General features: G+C 37.6%; 1 protein-coding gene across 1 annotated transcript; it reads right to left on the bottom strand.

Annotated features, from left to right (window-relative positions):
- Positions 1 to 942: 942 nt before the first annotated feature.
- LOC120781824 lies at positions 943 to 24,228 on the bottom strand. Its single transcript, XM_040114044.1, has 6 exons — positions 24,223 to 24,228; positions 23,900 to 24,131; positions 1,598 to 1,621; positions 1,345 to 1,535; positions 1,122 to 1,275; positions 943 to 1,061 (listed from the first exon to the last, which is right to left on the bottom strand). Exons 1-6 carry the CDS (start codon positions 24,226 to 24,228, stop codon positions 943 to 945), a joined length of 726 nt encoding a protein of 241 aa, XP_039969978.1.
- Between the last annotated feature and the right edge of the window lie 1,316 nt (positions 24,229 to 25,544).

The following is a 25,544-nucleotide window of genomic DNA, read 5'->3' as shown; positions in this document are numbered from 1 at the left end:
CAATACGCATGCACTCAACAAATCAAATATAAAATAAGTAAGGAAGGGCGCAACCAAACATTTTATACTCTTGCAACTTACAAGAACCAAAGCCAGGGAAATACTTTATGGTGTAAATCGTCAACCTGAGGATCGCAGTATAAGCAGTTTTATATATACATACATATGTATACTATACATACATATATTACTCCTATACTGACAGCCACATAAGGTTTGTTAGAAAAACGATATCCATTATATGTAGTATATGGAAGTTGGTGTAGTAACGACCAGATTTTATCTATTTTTCCCAATACCACATACATATGTAGTACTATTATCATGTCACGTACTAATAAACTAATCATATAGAGCAAACTCATCCGGATGTTCGAAAATCCTGATATTAGTTATATAGGGACTTGGCCAAGTTTTCGCTCAAATTTATCCATTTTAGGCACAGAGAAATACTGTTATATCCCAGTGGGACTTGGAAGTAGGAAAGAATTGGATACTTCCTACTGAAAAAATAAGTAGAGGTACTTTCCTACAATAATACTATCTAATTTCGTTTTTCTGATCAATGTCATTGGAGCGAAGGACCTCCACTTCGCTTACGAATTCATATGACGGAAAGTACTTTCCCCACACCTAATTTTGATTAATTCAGTAGGTAGTTACATAAACCTAATATTTCGTGTGCTTCGAAGTACTTTCCCCACACCAATAATTTATTAATTCGGTAACTACTTACTATAAACCCAGTATTTCGTATACTTCGAAGTACTTTCCTCCAAACTATTTTTTCCATTACTAGTAACTACTTACTATAAACCCAGTATTTCGTATACTTTGAAGTACTTTCCTCCAAACTATTTTTTCTATTACATACTAGTAACTACTTACTATAAACCTACCAATAGCAGAAACAGTGGACACCATTAATTTTATTTAAATATTTTATTTTTTAGATTTTAATATGGAGTTTGTTTTGAAATGACGATTTTTCACCAGTTTTAAAGCTTGTCGCAAGTCTTTAACAAACTCGCCATGGGAATATCCTTCTTTCATTAATGCCTCTGAAATCATAAAAAATTTTAGAAAATATGTAAATATTTTTCCCTTCTAAAATTATTTACCAAACAAGCAGTCGATTAACACCTTGCATTCCTTTAAGGAGTATTTGGAATGAATGCCATCGTAGTTCAACTGAACAATAAGACTCCTTTCGAAAATACCCTCAATAGATTTAATAATCCCCGTTTTGGCTATTATATTTTTAATGATTTTTATCTATAGAAAAATAGATATAATTTTTATTAGTCAAATAGTGAAACTTAAGGGATTATATATACAACTTACATAGTCTGCACTGGAACCTGCCACTATATCTGCATTCAGTTTTTTTAATGCTTCCAAGTTGGACAACGGGAACACACTTCTCGTTCCATAGGAGCCTACATCTTTTTCAAATAGCTGCTTAAACATCGCCAACGTTTCTGCTTGTTGTCTCTTTATGATGTTTTGGTTGGCTATAATGATATCAAGTTTTTCTAATAAGCACAAACATTTTGATTAAAAACATTGAAATTATGAACTTTGTTATTGACATTACCTTCTAATTTAGTGTTTTTAGCGACTTAAATAAAGACATCTGCAATTAAACATAAGTGTAACAATTTTCATTTAAAATATATAAAATTTTTAGATATCTAAAATTTATAAAAATATTACCAGATGACGTTATGAAGAATGGGCATCATGACGATTTGTTCTCCATAAGGCAAAGCTGTATATTTATAATTTATATCACTTATTTTGAATATTTCTAAATCAGAACATATATCTTTACTCGCTATTACTATTCCTAATGCTGACAAAGATTGGACTGGTTGCGTGAAAAAATTATCAAAGTTCAAAACTCTATTGCCCACAATATATTTCTCATCATCGATTTGCTTAAATTCCTTAATTTTGAAGGGAATGCAAGGAGTTATACAGCAGTAATTATTGAATTGTTGATAAAAAAAAATGGCTTTCAAATGAAATTATTTCTCCCGATTTGTTTTAAAACCAACCACTGGAATTTTTGATGACACTACTACTTCATTTACATATAAATTATTAAGCTGTTGAAGAACTCTTGTTGGGCATTTAATTTTGTTTTTTATGTCTTGCATGAAATTCTCAAACTTGTATGCAGTAAAGTCCATGATAAACCCTATTTCTCTTATGCACTGCGGTAAATGCAGCAAATTATGTACATTATAAGTAACTGCCATCTCAGAGTAGAGCTGGGGAACAGAATTACAAATTTCTTTAATAGCTGGTCGCTTACATCCAAGTTATCAAAATAGCTTTTTTTAGAACATAACAAACGATAGGCGCAAAATTAAAAAATGATTGTAAAGCTTATCACTAATAATGCCTTTCAAAACAATAGGGCCAGTATACAAAATAAACTGCCTAAACTCAGTTGCCTTCCAGAATTTTAATTCATCGAGGCTTCTTGGTTTTCTTGAAAATTCTTTTGGCATAAAAGTATCTAAAGCAAGTAACCGTTTTGAAATCAGTTCTTTATCTTTTTTTTGCAATTTGAAATTATTTGTTTTACGGTTTATAATGCATATCAGCATTTTTTTTTGTTACTCCTAGATCCAATAAATGCATGGGATCTAGAGGAAACTGCGATACCATTTTTATTCCAAGCTTTTCGAGCTCTGAAGGAATATTTTTAAACATGTTATTATGATGTTCTGGGTGCACACGATTTTTAAAATCTAAATCCGTCCTTTCATCGCACCTTTTTGTGCTATAAACCACAACATGTTCAATTGTATTCTTTTTCTAGGTGCATTTGTGGCAACCATAATGACCTACAACCCCTGTAACATAAGCTCTTGCAGGGGCGTCACAAATAAATGCTATTATCTTTACAGCTATAGGTTGCTTATTGATGAGAACTCCTTCTCGCATTATTTTTTTAAATCATCCTATTAAAAATACATATTTTTCTTGCATATTTTCTATAGAGCCTAATATTGGCCATAGCGACCTTTTGGAACTTTTAAATAAAGGAAGACCATCAATGCCTATATCTATCACTATTTCAGACATGTTTTTAATCCTATCAGAAATTTTTTGTAAACGATAGCTAATGCCTATATGGAAATATTCGCCAGGATGAACGCTTTTTACAATAATTTTTTCGTTTTGTCCTATTAGACCATGTAACGACAAAGGGACATCCAAGCCTTTATCTTGCAAAATTGATAATAATGAGTTTACTGAATTTCTACTTGGGCTGTACTCAAAGTACCACTTTTTCAGTTTATATTTTAAATCATTTTTTTTTTAAGTTAGATGAACATGGATTATCTAGAAAACAACAAACACGTGGTAATTAAAAAAAACGAATATTTATGTTGAGTTTAACTTACTATCATCAATTTCATTGGAAATGTCTTTCATAAATATTTCGTTTTCATTGGAAATGTTTTCCATAAATATATCATTGCTTCTAGATTCTGCTTGCACATTTTGTAGTTGCATTCTAGCTAAATGCGCAGCTGCTAATCTTTTTATATCTGATAATATTATTAGTATGTACGATATTTATGTACATGTATATAACATATTTAATAAAATTTAATGATTAATAAAATTTGATGTTAGTACTTACCTTGATAACTATATATGTATATATGTGTATCTCCACTTTTATTTCTATGCACTTTATATTTATTGCTTAATTTATTTGCAACACCCACAAACAAAATTCTTCTTTAAAGTGACAAATAACTTCATGGACGAGAACGTTTACCAAAAAATGCCGTTACTTCTTGAAAAAAAAAAATTCAACATATCAAATACAACAACAGAAATTTGTACAAGCATACAATTTGCTGAAATCGCATTGTGGTTGGTAATGAGTTTTATTTTTTCAAGTGAAATTTAAATAAAATTCAACATGATCTGCTAGAATACAACAACAGAAATTTGTACAAGCATACAATTTGCTGAAATCGTAAGCGGCTTAGTAGCGAGGTTGAATTAAATTTATAAACCATTTCTTCATTGGCATACCATCAATTTACGAAGTAATCACTTTCATCTTCCATAGCCAATAAGTACTTTCAAAACTAATGAAATATAGAAGTACTTTTTCCAAGTTCCACTGGGATAACTCACATATTCGCCGATATATACCGTTCAAAGTCACTTTGAAATTCGATTAACATTATATTAGCTATATGGGGGCTAAGGTAAGTATTGTTCCGATTCGACCCATTTTTGACATATATGTATGTATATATGTATATACCATTGTCAGAGAAGTACTATACTTGAATTTCAATTGTATACCTCAAACAATGACCGATATTTTCGAACAAAAGTCAACTAGAGTTATTGGGGTCCAAATAATCGGTAACTATCAGCTTGAACAGTCTTTGTTGGATTTGAATTTGAGTTTTCGATCATAAGGTGGCATACACTAAAGGCATTATTCGTCAAAGTATTGTTCCGTTATATTAATTGCTTCTGGATTTGTGTACTGAAACTGAACGAATCAACTGTTATTTAAAATTGCGCTATATGGGAAGTAGACGTAGTTATCGTCCGATTTCGCTCATTTTCACAACTTGACAATATAAAAGGAATGCCATGTTCCAAATTTTGTGGAAATCGGTTTGGTCGGGTCCCCAGATATGGAATAGAATAATTGTGAGTCGTTACATTTTTTTCGTTTTCGTAATCAATTCCTAATATATCTGTTGCCAACCATTATCGCCCATTTTCTGAATTTTAATTTAAACAAGTAAAAAGGGCAAGCCCAAGCCAGCTACCGCAAACCTCTCTCCAAGTAAGGAACTGATCGACTTAAAATCATTAAAGCATTAAAGAACGGTGAAGCAAAAAGGCATTTTGCGTATAAAGGCTGGCCTTCTGGAAAAAAACATGTCGTTAGATCCAACTGAATTGGAATATCGACTCGAAATGATGAAGAGATTTAAGAAGACGACATGGACCAAGGGGGGTTAAAGGACAAAATTATAGAAACAAGTTTTATAACTAAAACAATATTAGCATAAAGGAGAACGTCTCTTGCGGACAAATCATTCGTAACATCTCACAGCTCAAGGCTCCCAAAAATGAATCTGCCGAAATGCAAGTGGGAATATTCGGAGTTTAAAAACTTCATGAGTTTGGTTGAGAGTTTGGTTCATAATTATCCAAATATGCCAGATTTTGAAATTCTGTTGATTCTCTATCTGGTAAGGCTCTGGACACGGTAAAAGCGTTTCAACATCCGAAGGCGTTGGCAAATCTCAAAAAGGTTTACGATAATAAATGTTTGATATTCTTCAATACAATTTCGAAACTTTTTGAGTTGCTAACTATCTAAAAGCCATCGGCACGTCATCGATCAGTGCTCGCAATGGGCTGCCGATGACATAGTCATGACAAAAGTTGACCCTGCCACCCGATCAAAGTGGGAAGAACAGCTGGATTACGACAAGCTACCATTCTGGAAGGACTGTGAAGCCATCCTGAATAGAAGATTTCAGCAGTTATCAGCGGGAGGAGCGTTATGTTCGAGGACGAAGCCCGGAGCTGCAATCAGCAAGAGTCATATGCCAGGAACCAAATCGAATAGGACCAAATAGGCGTTAGTAGCTGCAAATACAAATCAGCCTATTTTTCAGCAGTGTAAAACAAAGGACCACTACATAACTGCTAGCCCTACTTTTAAAACTCTCTCTGTGCAACAGAGATTTGACTTTGTCCAATCGGTGCCATTATGCATAAATTATTTGCATAAGGGACATACGGTCGCCAAGTGCAGAGCGGATCGATGTTGTATGTGCAATCGATCACACCATATGTTAATGCACCAGTATCCTTCTTTTGCTGCTGAATCTCATCCCCAAACAAAAAACCTCTCCACATGAAATGCATTCTAATCAGGTAATGTTAGCAACAGCAGTTATTTGCGCGTGTTTTGGATCGTCTTCGATTTTTACCTATTCAAAAAAATGGATCAAAGAACCTGTATCAAATTTTGTGTGAAAAACGAAATTAAGTGCGCGGATGCATTCCGAATGTTGATTGTGGCATACGGAGAAGCTACCTTGGACCGAAGCAACGTTTATCGGTGGTACGAAATGTTCTCAGAAGGCCGAGAAGATGTGAACGACGAAGAGCGTGCCGGACGCCCAAACACTTCAACAAGAGACGAAAAAATTAATGAAGTGGAGAAAATGGTATTGGCCAATCGTCGAATCACCGTTAGAGAAGTTGCTGAGGACCTAAACATATCGATTGGCAAGTTATACGCAATTTGCGCTAAGCAATACGCCAGAAACGCCCGGATTTGTGGAAGAACAAAAATTGGCTTTTGCACCACGATAACGCCCCTGCTCAAACATCGTTGCTTGTGCGCGACTTTTTGTCCAAAAACAACACACTAATGATGCCGCAGCCACCGTATTCCCCAGATCTGGCCCTCTGTGACTTTTTATTGTTCCCTATACTGAAGAGGCCCATGAAAGGACGACGTTACGCTTCTCTTGACGAGATAAAGCCGGCATCGAAGGAGGAGCTGAAGAAGATGGGATCATGGGATAAGGGGATAAAATAGATATTCATGAATAAATAAATAATTTTTGAAAAAACACAAAATTCGCGATACTTTTTGAACACACCTCGTACAGCCAGATATATAATCTACAAAATCAGAGAACAGTGAAATTCATTCACATTAAATTAAATTAAATTAAATTAAAAGTTTATAATTTTCAGCTGTCACAAACACAACACCGACAACACTGAACGCTTAACAAAATTAAATACCAACAGCGAAGTGTTGTATGCGGCAGGTAGTTACTACAATACTCTATTTGGATGCCATTCGATGGCCACAGGTGGTGTGTATGCAGGAATAACTAATTCTATTTAGGAGATGCATGTATGCATTTATTTCATATAGGTATAATAAAAAACCATTTAATAATGACCTGGTTTTGCATAAATATGCTGCTCTCTCAACATGTATCAACATGTAAAATTTAGCAGCGACATGAACCTACGGTTATTTTCCAATTGGAAAGGTGTTATGCACAGCGTATAAGCACATAAAGAGAAGGGTTACCAGCACAACTAAGTTTAATTAAATTACAAATTTACGAATTTAAACTTAAATTAAACGTAAAACATTGTGTTCAAAATAGAATATGTTGGTTCTCTTAAATAAGATAAGTTAAAAATTTTGTAATATTTAAGATCATGAAAACATGTCTTCTTTTTCTTAATTGGCGTAGACACCGCTTACACGATTATAGCCGATTTAACAACAGCGCGCCAGTCGTTTCTTCTTTTCGCTACGTGGCGCCAATTGGATATTCTAAGCGAAGTCAGTGGAGGTCTTCCTTTTCCTCTGCTTCCCCCGGCGGGTACTGCGTCGAATACTTTCAGAGCTGGAGTCTTTTCGTCCATCTGGACAACATGACCTAGCCAGCGTAGCCGCTGTCTTTTAATTCGCTGAACTATGTCGATGTCGTCGTATATCTCGTACAGCTCATCGTTCCATCGAATGCGGTATTCGCCGTGGCTAACGCCCAAAGAACCATAAATCTTTCGCAGAACTTTCCTCTCGAAAACTCGCAACGTTGACTCATCCGTTGTTGACATCGTCCAAGACTCTGCACCATATAGAAGGACGGGAATTATGAGCGACTTATAGATTTTGGTTTTTGTTCGTCGAGAGAGGACTTTGCTTTTCAATTGCCTACTCAGTCCGAAGTAGCACCTGTTGGCAAGAGTTATTCTGCGTTGGATTTCTAGGCTGACATTGTTGGTGGTGCTTACGCTGGTTCCTAAAATGACGAAATTATCTACAACTTCGAAGTTATGACTGTCAACAGTGACGTGAGTGCCAAGTCGCGAGTGCGACGACTGTTTGTTTGATGACAGGAGATATTTCGTCTTGCCCTCGTTCACTGCCAGACCCATTTGTTTTGCTTCCTTGTCTAGTCTGGAGAAAGCAGAACTAACGGCGCGGGTGTTAAGGCCGATGATATCAATATCATCAGCATACGCCAGTAGCTGTACACTCTTATAAAAGATGGTACCTTCTCTACTAAGTTCTGCAGCTCGAACTATTTTCTCCAGAAGCAGGTTGAAAAAGTCACACGATAGGGAATCGCCTTGTCTGAAACCTCGTTTGGTATCGAACGGCTCGGAGAGGTCCTTCCCGATTCTGACGGAGCTCTTCGTGTTGCTCAATGTCAGTTTACACAGCCGTATTAGTTTTGCGGGGATACCAAATTCAGACATCGCGGCATAAAGGCAGTTCCTTTTCGTGCTGTCGAAAGCAGCTTTGAAATCGACGAAGAGGTGGTGTGTGTCGATTCTCCTTTCACGGGTCTTTTCCAAGATTTGGCGCTTAGTGAATATCTGGTCGGTTGTTGATTTTCAGGCCTAAAGCCACACTGATAAGGTCCAATCAGTTCGTTGACAGTGGGCTTTAATCTTTGACACAATTCGCTCGATAGAACCTTATAAGTGATGTTTAGGAGACTTATCCCATTAAATTATATTCTAATCGTTGTTCATGCCATCGTCCGACCATATTTTACAAAGAAGCTGATGCATGCTCCATCTTGGTCGGAAATTAGGCGAACTCCGCCGCTTTGTTGTAATTGCTATTTGAACTTCTTCATGGTCGGGTAATGGAACGTCTGCTCAATCGTCATCAATTGGGAAATCGGGTTTGCCTTCTCCTGTCGATATATTTTCTGTGCTATTGAGCAGGCTGGAGAAGTGTTCTCTCTATAATTTTAATATGCTGTGGGCATCGGTTACTAGATCACCCCTGGGTATTCTACAAGAGTACGCTCCCGTCTTGAAACCTCCTATTATTTTCGAGCTTTCCCCTGTCATCAAGCTTGTCAAGCTCTTCATACTCAAGTATTTCGACCTCTCTCTTTTTTGGTCTGTAAATGCGTCTCGCTTCCCTCTTCAACTTATGGTGTCTATCCCATCCCGAACGTTTTGATCGGTTGTAACGTTGCGAGGTCGTTTTTCTCCCCTCTGCGACACGGCACTCTTAGTCGCACCAGCTTTTCTTTTGCACTTTCCGAAAACCAAGGGTTTCGGATGCAGCTGTACGTAAGGAGTTTGAAATGCCTTCCCACAGTTATTATATACCGAGTTGTTGACGAGTGCTCTCAGAGAGCAGGAGCGCAAGCCGAGTAGAAAATCGTTCGGCGGTCTGTTGTGATTGCAGCTTTTCGACGTCGAACCTTCCTTGTGTTTGTTGGCGTGCGTTTTTTGCTGCACAGAGGTGGGTGCGAATCTTCGCCGCAACAAGATAGTGGTCCGAGTCGATGTTAGGACCTTGGAGCGCACGCACATCTAAAACACTGGAGACGTGTCTTCCGTCCATCACAACATGATCGATCTGGAAGATAGTTTTCCGATCCGGAGACAGCCAGGTAGCTTGATGAATCTTCTTATTCTGGATTCTAGTACTACAGATAACAATATTTCTGGCCCCGGCGAAGTCAATCAGCCTCAACCCATTTGGGGATGTTTCCTCGTGAAGGCTGAATTTACCGACCGTAGTGCCAAAGACACCTTCTTTGCCCACCCTGGCGTTAAAGTCGCCAAGCACGATTTTGACATCGTGGCGGGGGCATCTCTCATAAGTGCGTTCCAAGCACTCGTAAAAGGCATCTTTGGTCACATCGTCCTTCTCATCCGTCGGAGCGTGGGCGCAGATCAGCGATATGTTGCAGAACCTCGCTTTGATGCGGATTGTGGCTAGACGTTCATTCATTGGAGTGAATAATAGTACTCGGCGACGGAGTCTCTCTCCCACCACGAATCCCACACCAAACTTGCGCTCCTTTATATGGCCACTGTAGTAAATGTCACAAGGACCTACTCGTCTCTGTCCTTGTCCCGTCCATCGCATTTCTTGGACGGCGGTGATGTCAGCCTTTATTTTCACGAGGACATCAACCAGCTGGGCAGCGGCACCTTCCCAGTTAAGGGACCGGACATTCCTGGTGCATGCCCTGATATCGTTGTCCTTATTTCGTTTGCCATGGTCGTCATCAAAAGAGGGGTTTCTCATCCGAGGCTGTTTGTCGTTTTTCATTGGGGTAGGCTTTTTACGTGGCAGGTCTCAAACCCAGCGCACAACCCTATGCAGGGGATGTTTCGCCTTCTCACTTTAGCTCACCTTCGAACGGATGTTCTTAGGCTACCCAGAGGATACTTGGTCAAAGACCGGAAGTAGTGAGCTGCTTGAGTCATATGTAAAAGAATCGTTTCTGGCCACTCCCAAGTGAATGGCGATCAGAGAACTTTCCTCACTTGCGTGAACTTCTACATACGACCCCATCCTCCACATCATCATCACAATCATCACATAGCATATTTTCACTTCCACTTGCGTTATACTTCTTTCCATCAATTCTAAATTCGTCCATGTCTACTCACAAAGTACATATAAAATAGTAAATAGCTGGACAAAATACAATTTCTTATTTGACTTAAATGCATGAAGTACTATAGAGGGTACATAAGAAACATGATCATTTTTCACATTTCATTTTACAACTTTGCTTCCGCCGTGTTTTTTGTAAATTTAAGGCTTTCTTGTATTAAAACGGTCCAAAAGTGTTTTCCCTTATTCCCTCAAAAAACAATGCTTAACTAACACACGAAATGCTTTATGATCCATTTTTTTGTAAACTAACACAAGTTGCTTTACAAAAATTCTATATTTTTTTAATACCTAATATAAATCATGTAAATGGTAGTAGTAGACTAATAGTATTATCTATATATGTGTCAGCATCAGTAAAGCGTGGACGGGTCCTCAGCCGCACTTTTCGTGGAATTAAAAACGAAAAGCAAAATTTCCTGCAAATGTCGAGAATTCGGCTCAAAAAGTGACATGTTCAGTTGAGAATAAGTTTGGGATGCAAACAGATCTCTACAAATATGTTGTTGGGTTAATGTTGACACAACCCTGCAAGACGGGTAGCTGTTAGTAAACGTGTAAGCGACTTGTTATTGTTCACTTTTGCATTCGTTAAAATATTTGTTACTTTTGTTCAGAGAGTGGGAAGAAAGTAACACATAGCTATTTAATGTTCAATGGTTACTCCGCTCTAACCATTGGTAAATAACGCATGCTGCCTTGTTCTAACAGAATACATACATTTGTTAGCAAATCTCTTCACAGTATGTTACGGGTAACAAATTCTTTTGTTAGCGCATAGCTTACCTATGTGTTATGGATAACAAAAAGTATTTGTTACCCGAATATCTGTTAGTGTTATTATTTTGGTTAGCAGTCTGTAACCTATAATATATACACATGTTAGTAGGAATAAGCAGTAACAAGATTATTTGTTACCCATTTGTTACTTCTAGCAAATTCAATTCTTTTAAATAAAATTCAGTTTTTTTTATTATTTCGCTTTATTTAATAATAAAATCAAAATAATCAAATGTTTACTTAAACTAATAGCGAGCTCCACGTAATGCTCATCCTCCAAGTCACCGGTGATGCGGCTAATTAAATGGTGCGTCTTTGTTATACGTATCCAAATGCTCCAAATGATTTCTGTTATATTAAAAACTTTAATTACACACACGACATTCAATTCACAATGCTTACCTTTTTCTCCTTGTTAAGCTTTTTCGCTTACTCTATATAAAAGAAATTAATAACATATATATATATATAAATGAAATTAATTATAAAATTTCAAATTATGAAATAACGAACTTACCTCTTTAAAATCCAAATGAACTGCTCTTTTCGTTTTCTTCTTCTTGAGAAATTGGGCATTCGTCTCTCCTATTCTAGCAAGTTAATATTACAATATGTTTAGAATGTCGATAGTTTTTCTCTATCTTACTTCTCCCATTCAATTGAAAATTCCAGAAAATGTAACAGTGTTAGTGAACAGCTGAAAATGTTTCAATGTGTTTGTGCAATCTGTTTCCTCCGCCTTGCAGGGAAATGTCCAAGATCGATATAAAACGATTTAATCGACCAGTGCTTAACCCTAGAGACATCTATTGGAAAACGGCGGAAGCAAAGTTGTATATGTCAGTGTACATGCGTATGTCGAACTGCTAATATTTCGTAGGCAGTTGTATGTGCCAGAGCGTCATTTAAAGTAGGCGACGCATAGGCGGCATATATTACAGTACTTTGGATTGTAAATGCGCAAATAAGCATAATAACAGGAATGGAGAAACTGCTACTGAGTGAGGTCTGATCGTATTTTGCGAGTACAGAGAACCGCTAGGTACTTTTAGAGTAATAAAGGAGTGCTCAATAATTAAGCGCTGTGTCCTCGCAGTATCAGTTCGAAAAATTACATCGATAGCAAGAGAACTTACTGCGCTTTAGTAAAATAACAGTGTAGAGTGTTAAAAAATGGAATCGTCTACGAACAAAGTCCCGAACATAACTTAAATTATTTTCCAAAATTTACTTCCAACGACTTCCTTAGCTGACTGTCAAATCAGTATAAATCTTAGAAAACTGCCGTAACTTTTAAATAACAGTAATTTTTATTGACTTTGAGTAAATTATGTTAAACATTAATTTTCTAGAATTAGGCATGATTTAAGGTAAATATGTACCCTGACGTAGCGTATAAGTTAACATAAGTAACATTAAAAATTATAGCTGATGCTAATATTCGAGTTAACATACATAAGTAATAAACCTGACGCTAATATTTGTCAACAGGAAGTAACAACCGCCACGAGCCGCTAAAGCTACAATTCCCAAGAATTATAATATACGGGACAAGTATAATAACGTTAGTTTTTAATTTAAGTATAAAATGTAAAATTAGTTGCAATTTAATTTTTGAATAAAGAAGATAATACGGACCTTACAAAAAATTAAAATACGTTTTTTTCGGTGCCCGATAACTTATATCATGAATTTAAGGGTTATTTAAGGGGTACAAAAAGGTAATGGCTTATTGGGTTTTGTTAACAGCGAAATACTATGCTTACATTTGTTAAAATATTACATTCACCTACATAAGTGGCTACTGATTGAAATTTGGATGGATGCGCTATACCGAATGTGTGTTATAATTAGTAATTCATTGTCTATGTGAGTGTCTTGAACTACATTTTGGCTGTTATCTAGTTAGTCTTTGTTTTGAACTAAGTCCTAGGGGTGAGAGCTTTATGATAAAATCTAAGTGTTTTATGTACATTAATATCCCGAATCTCGCTACCCCGTTTTACGCGCATTTACTTAAATAAAATAATTCGTTAATAGTTTGTTTAGAAACAGATCTAGTATATTATATGTGTCGGAGCGGTAGTACTTGTACTTTGTATGTCAGTGTATATGCGTATGTCTGAGTGCTAATATTTTGTAGGTAACTGTATGTGGCACAGTGTCGTTTAAAGTAGGCGACGCATTGGCGGCATATATTACGGTACTATAGAATGTAAATGCGCAAGTAAGCATAATAACAGGACTAAAGAAACTGTTACTGAGTGAAAGTGTAAACACAATGGCTACGACAGACTGCAGCGGCACGACAGTGAACTAAAAACGTCGTTGTTCATCTTACTACATGTACATTTTGAGAAGCAACAACAACACAATGGCCGGCATGTACACAAAACAAAGCAGTTGTCCATTTTGCATGTACACAATTTCGTTGTGGCCATACTAATTCCTTTCACTTCAATGAAATTTTAATATTTTGTTCAAAATGAAATTTTTTATGCAAAAAATAAGTAATAGGTAAATATTTTTGCTTTAAATTATCACTTGTTATTACAAATGATATAATAGAGCTATAATATAGCTATTTTATGCTTTTATTTGTAAAATAACATCAAGTTTGTTAGAGCGTGAATAATTTTACATTTTACATATTAGTGGCATCACCACTCTACCTCCTCTTTCTATCTTCCACTCTACTGTCAACTCTACTGTCGTCGTACTGTCGTTGGCAAAAATAGAGGATATTGAAGTTAGCGAGAACGACAACTGTCGGCCTGCAGTCGTGTAGTCGTGCAGCTGTGAAAATAACACTGCCAATAAGAACGTGTGTATTTTAATATTTGAGAGATGTAGTTTGCAGTCTGTCGTAGCCATTGTGTTTACACTTTGAGGCTGATCGTATTCTGCAAACAGAGTGATGAGACTCAGGAACCGTTAGCTACTTTTAGAGCAGTGGTCGACATTTCATAGCAAAATTTTGCAAACTAACTTCACACGTACGCTTACGCTCTATCGTTCAGTCATTGTCGAGCCAGCAACGAATTAACATCACGCAAGACTATAGCGCAAAACCAAATATGTCCTGCGAGAAATATTTTATGATTCTAAATGGCTTTGGTGCCATGCAATGCCTTTTATGTTCCAAGTCTTTTAAAGATAATAGGGAATATATCCCCTATCGGTTAATTGTTAATTTTCATTATACTCTTAATTAATTTTAAAATTTGCTTAATTTTAATTCCAATTTCTCACTGGGCTACTTTTTTTTCGTGCTCACCAACACAGTGACAGATCCTCTCATGCCGACCACTGTTTTAGAGCAATGAAGGGGTGCGTATATAATAAGGCGCTATGTCCTCTCAGAATCAGTTCAAGAAGTGATCTTGATAGGAGCAGGACTTGCTGTGCTCGTATAGTAAAATTATTGAGTAAAGTGTAAGGTGATATGGAGACATCCATAAGCAAATCCTCTACAGAGTCATCAACGAACCAAATCCCGACATATGCATTATTTGTTTAGGTTTGTTTACATACAAATATATTGCTTGCTTCTATACATTTGCTTTGTTTTAAGATAAGGTTGTTGAGGTATTCAAGCTCAAAGTTGTTTTGATGTTTGTTTGTTTTGGATTGTTTGTTGTACTTATTGTTCATTTCTATTGTTTTAACTTAAGTTTGTTTTTTGTTCACTGCAACAAAATGTTGTTTTGAAGTTTGCTACTATTATAACAGACAAACTGTAAAAGCCGAAAATCAGAGCTTAAAAACATAAAATTTAAATCTTACAAATGATGACATAAATGCTCAAATTTATATAACGCATGGGGAAGAGCTTGCCCGCGAAACAGGTGTGATCTTGAAAAAAAAGGCCGGGAAAAAGGAGAAAGCTGAACTATCTCCTCAGCTACATTAAAAACCATAAAAGAAACCAAACAGATAATAAAATCTCACGACCTCAACCATAATTATTGGTATCGAGTTGTGAATGCCAAAAAAATTATAATATTACGAATAATGAAGCAAAATATTTAATATCAAGCACCTAAATAGTAAAACAAGTAAAATCAATACTTCAGACTCCGATGATTATAGAGAGTTAACGAAACCTCTATCTACTCAGAATTTACCATGGGTTTCTTAGAAAATGAAACGATCTCGGCCAATTAAAATCTTCTTCTTTATTGGCGTGGACTCCACTTACTTGATTATAGCCGAGTTAACAACAGCGCGCCAGTCGTTTCTTCTTTTCGCTACGTGGCGCCAATTGGATATTCCAAGCGAAGCCAGGTCCTTCTCCACTTTGTCCTTCCAACGGAGGGGAGGTCTTCCTCTTCCTCTGCTTACCCCGGCGGGTACTGCGTCGAATACTTTCAGAGCTGGAGTGTTTTCGTTTATTCGAACAACATGACCTAGCCAGCGTAGCCGCTGTCTTTTAATTCGCTGAACTATGTCAATGTCGTCATATATCTCATACAGCTCATCGTTTCATCGAATGCGATATTCGCTGTGGCCAACGCGCAAAGGACCATAAATATTTCGCAGAACTTTTCTCATGAATAATAATGAGTGACTTATATAGTTTTTTTTGTTCGTCGAAAGAGGACTTTATTTTTCATTTGCCTACTCCATCCGAAGTAGCACCTGTTGGCAAGAGTTATCCTGCGATGGATTTCTAGGCTGACATTGTTGGTGGTGTTTACATTGGCTCCAAGATAGACGAAAAAATCTACGACTTCAAAGTTATGACTGTCAACTGTGACGTGAGAGCCAAGTCGCGAGTGCGACGACTGTTTGTTTTATGACAGGAGATCTTTCGTTTTGCCCTAGTTCACTGCCAGATCCACTTGCTTTGCTTCCTTGTCCAGTCTGAAGAAAGCAGAATTAACGGCGCGGGTGTTGCGACCGATGTAATCAATATAATCGGCATACTTCAGCAGCTGTACACTCTTATAAAATATTGTACCTGCTTGATTAAGAAGCTTGAATTATTTTCTCCAGTAGCAGGTTGAAGAAGTCCAACTATAAGGAGTTGCCTTGTCTGAAACCCCGTTTAGTATAGAACAGCTCGGAGAGGTTCTTTCCGATCCTGACGGAGCTTTTGGTGTTACTCAACGTCAGTTTACACAGCATTATTAGTTTTGCGGGGATACCAAATTCAGACATCGCGGCATAAAGGCAGCTCCTTTCCGTGCTGTCGAAAGCAGCCTTGAAATCGACGAAGAGGTGGTGTGTGTCGATTCTCCTTTCACGGGTCTTTTCCAAGATTTGGCGCATGGTGAATATCTGGTCGGTTGTTGATTTTCCAGGTCTAAAGCCACACTGATAAAGTCCAATCAGTTTGTTAACAGTGGGTTTTAATCTTTCACACAATACGCTCGATAGAACCTTATACGCGATGTTGAGGAGGCTTATCCCACGGTAGTTGGCGCAGGTTGTGGAGTCTCCCTGTTTTGTGGATTGTGGTGGGGCAGAGCGCACTTAAATTCCAATCGTTGGGCATGCTTTCATCCGACCATATTTTACAAAGAAGCTGATGCATGCTCCTTAACAGTTCTTCGCCAGGGTTTTTGAATAGCTCGGTCGACAATCCATCCGCCCCCGCTGCTTTGTTGTTCTAGAGACCGATAACAGCTATTTGAACTTCTTCATGGTCGGGCAATGGAACGTCTGCTCATTCGTAATCGATTGGGGAATCGGGTTCGCCTTCTCCTGGCGTTGTACGTTCACTGCCATTCAACAGGATGTAGAAGTATTCCCTTCTTAATTTAAGTATGCTCTGGGCATCGGTCACTAGATCGCCTATAGGGGTTCTACAAAAGTATGCTCCGATCTTGAAGCTTTCTGTTAGCCGCCGCATCTCTTCGTAGAATTTTCGAGCATTACACCTGTCGGTCGGATTATCAAGCTGTTCATACTCACTCATTTGGGTTTTTTTCTTTTTCTGTCTGCAAATGCGTCTTGCTTCTCTCTCCAACTCTCGGTATCTATCCCATCCCGCAAGTGTTGTGGTCGATCGTAGCGGTACGAGGTAGGCAGTCTGTTTTCTCTCCGCTGCGGCACGGCACTCCTGGTCGTACCAGCTGTACGTAAGGTGTTTGAAATGCCGTCCCACAGTTTCATTATTCCGCGTTGTTGACGAGTGCTCACAGAGAGCAGGAGTGCAAGTCCTCGGCAGGTACTGCATCGAATACTTTCAGAGCGTCGTATATCTCATAGAGCTCATCGTTCCATATTCGACGTGGCCAACGTGCAAAGAACCATAAGTGTTTCGCAGAACCTTTCTCTCGAAAACTCGTAACGTCGGCTTATTAGATGTTGTCATCGTCCATGCTTCTGCACCAAATAGCAGGACGGGAATAATGAGTGACTTACAGAGTTATGTTGAAATCGGTTATTGTAGTCCCGAGATGTGAAATTTCACCCAAATTCACCCATTTTTACCCATCGTCCACTTTTCATCCCGCTTCCATAAAGATCTCTCATACCATCTCTACGTCTCTGGCGTATTTATTTATGGATTTTTTGCGCTTTAATTTTGTTTTTTTGACTGTACCGCTATATGGGTTAGTAGGCGAGGTTAACTTCCGATTTCATCCATATTTACGCTGTCGATAAAAGTTCTTATAGTATTATATCTTAAATTACAGTTTTATAGCTTAAGTAAGTACTTATTTATGGCTTTCGGTTCATGGCGTTCTGTGGGCGTGGCAGTGGTGAGTTTACGCACATCTACAAACTCATTATTTTTTTTTTATAATAAGGAACCCGCAACCATCAAGATATTTACATTTTACTCAAGTTACAGTTTGCACAGGTGGACGGGCGGACGGACAAACAGACAGTCTGTCTACTCAACTTATCATCCTGATCATTTATGTTTATATAATCCCATATCTATCTCGATTAGTTTTAGGTGATACGAACACAAGAAGAAATTATCTTTCGAATCGAAGTGCTGCTGGTGACGATTCAATGAACTAACTAACCTTGGTAAGAAATTTATCAAACAATGAACTTGAAATTTCCTAAAAATCTCTAACTCAAAAAAAAAAAAAAGTAAGGAAGGGCTAAGTTCGTGTGTCACCGAACATTTTTAACTCTAGCATGATAAAGTGATAATCGAGATTTCATTATCCGTCATTTACATATTTTTCAAATACCGTATTTGTGTAAAGTTTTATTCCGCTATCATCATTGGTTCCTAATGTATACATACTTATACATTATACAGAGAAGGCATCAGATGGAATTCAAAATAGGGTTATATTGGAAGAAGGCGTGGTTGTGAACCGATTTCACCCATATTTCGTACATGTCATCAGGGTGTTAAGAAAATATTATGTACCGAATTTCATTGAAATCGGTTGAGTAGTTCCTGAAATATGGTTTTTGGTCCATAAGTGGGGGACGCCACGCTTATTTTCAATTTAAAAAGAAGCCTGGGTGCAGCTTCCTTCTGTCATTTCTTCCGTAAAATTTAGTGTTTCTGACGTTTTTCTTTAGTCGGTTAACGCACTTTTAGTGATTTTCAACATAACCTTTATATGGGAGGTGGGCGTGGTTATTATCCGATCTCTTCGATTTTTGAACTGTATATGGAAATGCCTGAAGGAAACGACTCTATAGAGTTTGGTTGACATAGCTATAGTAGTTTCCGAGATATGTACAAAAAACTTAGTAGGAGGCGGGGCCACGCCAACTTTTCCAAAAAAATTACGTCCAAGTATGTCCCTCCCTAATGCGATCCTTTGTGCCAAATTTCACTTTAATATCTTTATTTATGGCTTAGTTACGATACTTTATAAGTTTTCGGTTTTCGCAATTTTGTGGGCGTGGCAGTGGGCCGATTTTGCACGTCTTCGATCTTAACCTTCTTATGGAGCTAGGAAATTCGTGTACCAAGTTTCATCATGATATCTCAATTTTTACTGAAGTTACACCTTGCACGGACGGACGGACGGACGGACAGACGGACGGATTTCAACTCTACTCGTCATCCTGATCACTGTGGTATATATAACCCTATATCTGACTCTTTTAGTTTTAGGACTTACAAACAACCGTTATGTGAACAAAACTATAATACTCTCCTTAGCAACTTTGTTGCGAGCGTTTCTAACTCATCAACATACATAAAACGAATAATATCGAAGGTATTTCAACTTTAATGTGTTTTTTTTTTTACAAACAATACTTAAATTGAATGTGCGTAAAAATGTAATGGTAACAGAAATCATTGTTGCAACACACAAAGTACAAAAACAATGAAAAGTGGAAACAAAATCTTAACCACAAATCCGCCGTAAACGATACACAATTATCCGATAATACATATGTATGTATATATTCGCAACTTATACAGAACAGCGACGAAATATAATTGTCTATACGACGGCTGTGTTAAGTGCGCGCAAAGGAGAAATTTAATATTTACGCAAACCTTTTGCTCTTCTGCAAGTCTTTTGCTTTCCAACGAAAGTCGAAAACAGTACACATTATTATTAGCGTAATTATACCTGGTTTTTTAATAGGGATGATATGATATCTAATAGTGTTTACTTTTCTCACAAAAATGTTGCATTTATGCTACTCTATGCTCGGGCTGTCAAAATTATGTGTTTTTTCCTCAACATGTTTTCAGGTTCGATTGTTCTTTTCTAAAAATTGTTGTCTACTAATCAGGCAATAGTGCAACATTTTCTAACCTCTCAAAACGTAAGAGTGAGAGTTGCCCCGTGATTTTTTTTTAAAGTTGCAAAGTACTGTAATCAAGTTTTTGGACAAAGTGACTTGGTCAGTTTTATTAAAATCAATATTGGAAGTTGCAAATGAGTTGGTCGATTTATTTTCACCATGTACAGAGAAGGAAATGAGGATGTTAGTCGTTGAAAGAAAATCCTTACCCAGGCTGAATGGATCCGTAAACGACGTTCTGAATGGTTGCTCAGGCTAATGGAGTAAAAGTAGTGTTACATGTCGAGCTTATTTTCATTATTTTTGTAAATTGCAGTTTAAAAATTTATTGTACTGTATGTTCTAATTATGAAAACGAAAACAATGCATCAGCTCATTAGTAGCTGTCATTTTTTTGTTCTTTTTTCATTTAAAAAGTTGATCATTTTTGCAAGGTGTCTTGGAACACTTGCAAAATGTTGCTATATAATGAGGCAAAATTTTCATCGAGAAAAGAAAAGCTATAAGGGTCGTTTCAGCCATTTCTAATATGGTATGTCATGACCAGTAATGATTCATTAATGTTTGCAACTTCATCGAGGAAAGACAAACGCAAGAACAACGTTTGCAAATTATTCAATTTCATTATCAAAATAATCGATCTGCGCCTTTGACATTTTATGGTCGTAATAAATCGAGCACATGTTGTTAGTCGCGTAATTGTTAAAAATTTTTAAAGTACATTTTCTTTATATGAAAAAAAAATTTGTATACACGTTTTATATGCGTCATATAGTCCGCTGGGGTACCAAGAACCAAAATATAATGTCGAAATCCTCAATTCCGCAAAGTTGCTTTTAAACCGTCCAGGCTAATTTTTTTTAACAGATGCATCATTGTGGCAAAGTAAAATTTTACAGCTTTCTCACAAATGAAAGAGTATTGTATCAGGTCACTGTTGACATAGCTCAGACGGAAACAAACAGATGTACACCTTTCATGAACGGTATTCCGTCGACCGGAACAAATGGTAGCCAGAAGGGGAAGGTCGGGCCATAAGGCGGGTGTGGCAAAACTTAACACCCACTGTTTTCGAAATAGCTTTCAATCGGTTTTGCACCATTAGGCCGAGCGTTGTCATGATGGTATTACCTGGTAGTTAAACGCAAGTAGTTGTTCTGTCCCATTAAAGCTCATAATACAGCCCGCTCTTCCGATCCCACCAAATATAGAGCATTACTTTGGCGTTAGGCTTTTTTTGGCTGATTGGTCAAGTAAAATTTACAGTTACTTTACCACTTACTCACGTATGTAGATAGATAATTTATCACTTACACCTTAGCACCCACTCCGGAATAAAAAATGTTTTTTTTTGTTATAGCCAAATTATTGCTTTTTAATTCGTTAAGGTATTTATATACACAAGTTTTACTAATTCGTTCACAATATTTTAAGTAAAATGTTAAAAGCAAAATCTCCCTGGTCGGATACCAGTGGAGTAACAGTACATGTGTGGAAAAACCGTAAATTGATGGGCTCCTTGGTCGGATACCAATGGAGGTTGTATTAATAGGTATATCTTAATATATAAAAATCACGTGTCACGTTGTTTGTTTTCGATGGACTCCTAAACTACTGAACCGATTTTAATGAAATTTTTAACACTGTGTGCAGTTTGGTCCAACTTGAAAGATAGGATAGTTTATAACTCTCCTTATAGTCGCATTATTTATTTATTGCAAATTATTTGTTTATTATTAGCAAAGAGCTATCCACCAGTTGGTGGCGCTAACAGCGGTATTGAGTAAGTGCGGTATGTTACAGTAGATGGCGCTACATTTCTTTCTAAATTTTCATGGATTTAGGCTGTCATAACAAAAGCTGCCACTTGCTAAAAACATTAAATAAAAATGCGTTGTTTGAAGTTTATATTATTTGTGGTAAAGTTATACGAATCTATGACTTCCAATATTCTAAATTTAAGAAAAAATCACATACAATCCGAGAAATACAAATAAGCAATGCTGCCACTCTTTTCCAGTAAATCTTCCTCGAATTTGGGAGATTTCAGAGAATTTAGGAAATCGCAGAGTTGATTTCTGGATGTATTTCCTAAATGCAAAAAAAAAATTCATTTAGTTGCATTTAGGTATAGAATTTTGTCTGGCTAATGCCCGGTTTCACAGTCCATACTTAAGTTGTGCCTAAATAAAATCTTAGCTAAGTATTGTTGCAAACTGAGTAGTCGTTTGCGTTTCACAGTCAATAAAATTTTATTATGATATATGGCAACGTTATGGGCAACATGTGTTTTACAAATGTCATTCATAAAAATATGTTTGAAATATTTAAATTATAACAGACAATACATAAATTTGCGAGGAAAATTATATCAAAAATTGATGAAAACAACAAAAGAACCCCAAATTTCATCATTAGCGAGTCGGAGCACCTATGGGAACTGAAGGAAAAGTATAAGCTGTTATTGAGTGCAAACGAACGGACACTTGCCCTACGCTACGAAAGATGTCGCTGAAAATTCAAAGCAAATTCAAAACAAAAATCAGCTGTTATTTAAGCATTGCTTAAGCCTTCCATTTTCAGTGCCTAAGCATAACCTAAGTATGAACTGTAAAACACTATTTTCCTGTTTTATTATATATTAAATCAAAGAAAGTTGTGTTAGTTACACCATTTATAACTCAAGAACAGCTGAACCGATTTGGTTGAAAATTGGTGGAGAGGTAGCCTAGAACCGGCGTAAGGACATAGGATACCTTTTACCTCTTTATACCAAAATTTAATAAAACTCATAAATACACAATTTATATTTCAAATCATAAGCATTTGTTCAAAATTCATGTTTGTAGGAATCATTTGAATATATGCGTACAATTTTAAACAGATTCTTCCTCAAAAATAATACAATTGCTTAGTATTTGGAATAGTAGAAAAGAGCTGCAACCAAATACGCAGTGAAATAGATTATAACTGGCTCAGTAAAACTGATGTCATAACCTTTCCAGCGGACTTTTTCGTCTTTCCACGCCTGAGAACCGGTTCATCATGTGCAGTCCACTAGAATAACTGTCGATTAGACTTCAGTGGGAAATGATGGAGCTATGTTTCTATTGTCAAACACCGACGCAAAAATTCGGTTTTATTACGATTAAAGAGCACTCAAACACTTCTCAGAATCAGTTATTCGTTGTGTTTGTTGGATTATGAACTTGCGAGGCACACACTTTGCAGAGAGCTTTCGCCTCTTTAAGCTTGGCAAATATCTTTTCATCGGTGGATTTCCATGAGCCAAAATACAACAGTATTTTCACAAAAAAAGCAATGCTTCATTGACATACGAAATGTATTATGATCCATTTTTTTGTAAACTAACACAATCTGCTTCACAAAAATTCAAAATCTCCTTAACTAATAGTTATAATCCAACTAATAGAAATCATATACATAGATGGTAGTTGTAGTATTTTCAGCCACAGTGAAGCGTGGACGGGTCCTCTAGTAAGTAAGTATATAAAAAATTCGAAATTAAATTGAATGAGCAACTGATGAGGCAAAATGATTTGGGTTGCACACCGATAAGAAGCGTGTGCACCGTGTGAATCGCTCATAGATCGTGATAGAAAGGGCGATGGTGGTGAGTGTGCCAGTGTTGCTTTGTGAGTGGTGTGTTGTGTGGTTTAGTGGTGTATGAGGGCGGGAAGCTTAACTCATTTAGCCATCCCGGCCCCCTTAGACGAATGTTCAGCCTAGCAATCCCTGAAGTTGTTGCAACGTTGCCACCGATGGTGCTGGTCTTCGCCGTCGTGCCACACGGCTGGTTTGCTGCGATCTGCGAGTGGCAGGAGGCCGACCGACAATTGTGACAATGCCAATGCGCCTGTGCTACCTGCTGGCGTTATATGGGTGACATGCCCTTGAAGAGTTTACAGTGTTGCAGTCGGTGGGCGCGGCGACAAATTGGGCATCGTATGCGATGCGGCTCCGCTGGTGGTGACGGTGTGGTTACAGGTGCTCGTGTGCCATTACGAGCTTCAGTTGACGGTGCTGTTGCGGTGATTGTACGGGGTGCCGCTGTTGGGACAACCCCAGGACGGGGCACACTGATGGCCGATCGCACTGTTGGCGTTAGAGTTGAAATGTTTTCTGAATCCATATTTGCCTGTATGGAAAAAAAGTCGAGTTTAGTTGCAATTGCAGTTGGATTTTTTCAATTTCTGCGCGTCGGTATTATTGTACCGATTGTTTCTTACGTGCATTTCGTTATTATCTGCGGTTGGTAAGAAGCATAGTTTAACAAGCGGTCTCGTTAGAGTTCCGTTTTGAGTACGGAGGTCAACTACTCCTATATGGCCGTCGGAGCCGTGATGTATGTAGCTTCTCTATGCGACCAAGCCGCCATTCTGTAGAGGGGAGACAGTCGTCATGTATTAGGACAAAATGTTCAAGCTTTGGCGCCTTTTCGGGAGTTTTCCAGCGGTACCTTTTATGAAGGTCCATAATGTACTCCTCCTCCATCGGCGGCTGAAATCTTGATAGAGAATTTTAATTCTTTCCCATCTATTTAGTAAGGAAAGCGACTCCACGCCTGGCTCAGGTATGGCCAGAATGGGTGCTCCTTCGAGAAAGTGCCCTGGTGTAAGAGCTGTTAGATCTGAGGGATCTTGCGAGAGTGCCGTCAATGGCCGTGAATTGAGAACGGCTTCAATACGAATTAATATAGTTGTAAAGTTAAATTTGTAGTTTCCAGGTACCTTTTTAAAGTGGGATTTAAAGCTTTTTACCGCTGATTCCCATAAACCACACATATGAGGAGCGCTTGGAGGGATGAATTGCCAGATTATGCCTTGAGGAGCGTACTTTTGTACAATCTCAGGTGAAACTTGTTTTATAAAGTCCACAAACTGTTTTTCAGTGGCTCTTTGACCTCCTATAAATATATTGCCATTGTCGCTCATGAATTTTGACGGAAACCCACGTCGTCCGACGAAGCGAGCAAATGCGGCGAGAAAAGCCTCTTTTGTCAGATTAGTACATAGCTCGAGGTGTACTTCTTTTGTCGTAAAACAGACAAAGACAGCCACGTAGCCTTTCATTAGTGTGGGAGATCTTAGCATGGACGCCTTTATTTGAAAAGGTCCAGCAAAATCAACACCAGTGATAGTGAAGGGTAGAGCAAACTTGCAGCGTTCCGGTGGAAGTGCTGCCATAATCTGCGATCGCATCTTTTGCTTATGCATAGTGCAGATCTTGCACGAAAAATGCATTTCTTTATTTTTGGTTTGAGTCTTAGGATATAAAACTCTTGGCGGACTATTTGTTGCACGAGGCGGTGCTCTGCGTGTAATAATACTACGTGAACATAATGTGGCAAGTTGCGATCTCTTTGGTATAACAATAAGATGACGTTCATTATACGTTAGGCTTGAATTGACAGGCCTTCAATTCGTATCTATGAAAGGAATTAGTACAAGGAGTGAGCTTTTTTTATCAATCGGCTTCTATTCTCATAGTACTGATCAGAGAACTGCAACGAGTAATAAATTTTTGTTTATACCTAAGTACTGATCCGTTT

Source organism: Bactrocera tryoni, unplaced genomic scaffold (assembly GCF_016617805.1).
Source record: "Bactrocera tryoni isolate S06 unplaced genomic scaffold, CSIRO_BtryS06_freeze2 scaffold_7, whole genome shotgun sequence".
Taxonomy (NCBI): Eukaryota; Metazoa; Arthropoda; class Insecta; order Diptera; family Tephritidae; genus Bactrocera; species Bactrocera tryoni.
Note: the sequence above shows the minus strand (reverse complement) of the source record. Positions and strands in the feature narration are given on the sequence as shown.

Excerpts from the sequence above, each read along its gene's own strand:
- LOC120781824 (XM_040114044.1), bottom strand. Across the intron at positions 1,276-1,344 it reads CAGGTTCCAGTGCAGACTAT|ATAAAAATCATTAAAAATAT; the intron begins GTAAGTTGTATA and ends ATTTTTCTATAG. Across the intron at positions 1,062-1,121 it reads GTTAATCGACTGCTTGTTTG|AGGCATTAATGAAAGAAGGA; the intron begins GTAAATAATTTT and ends TTATGATTTCAG.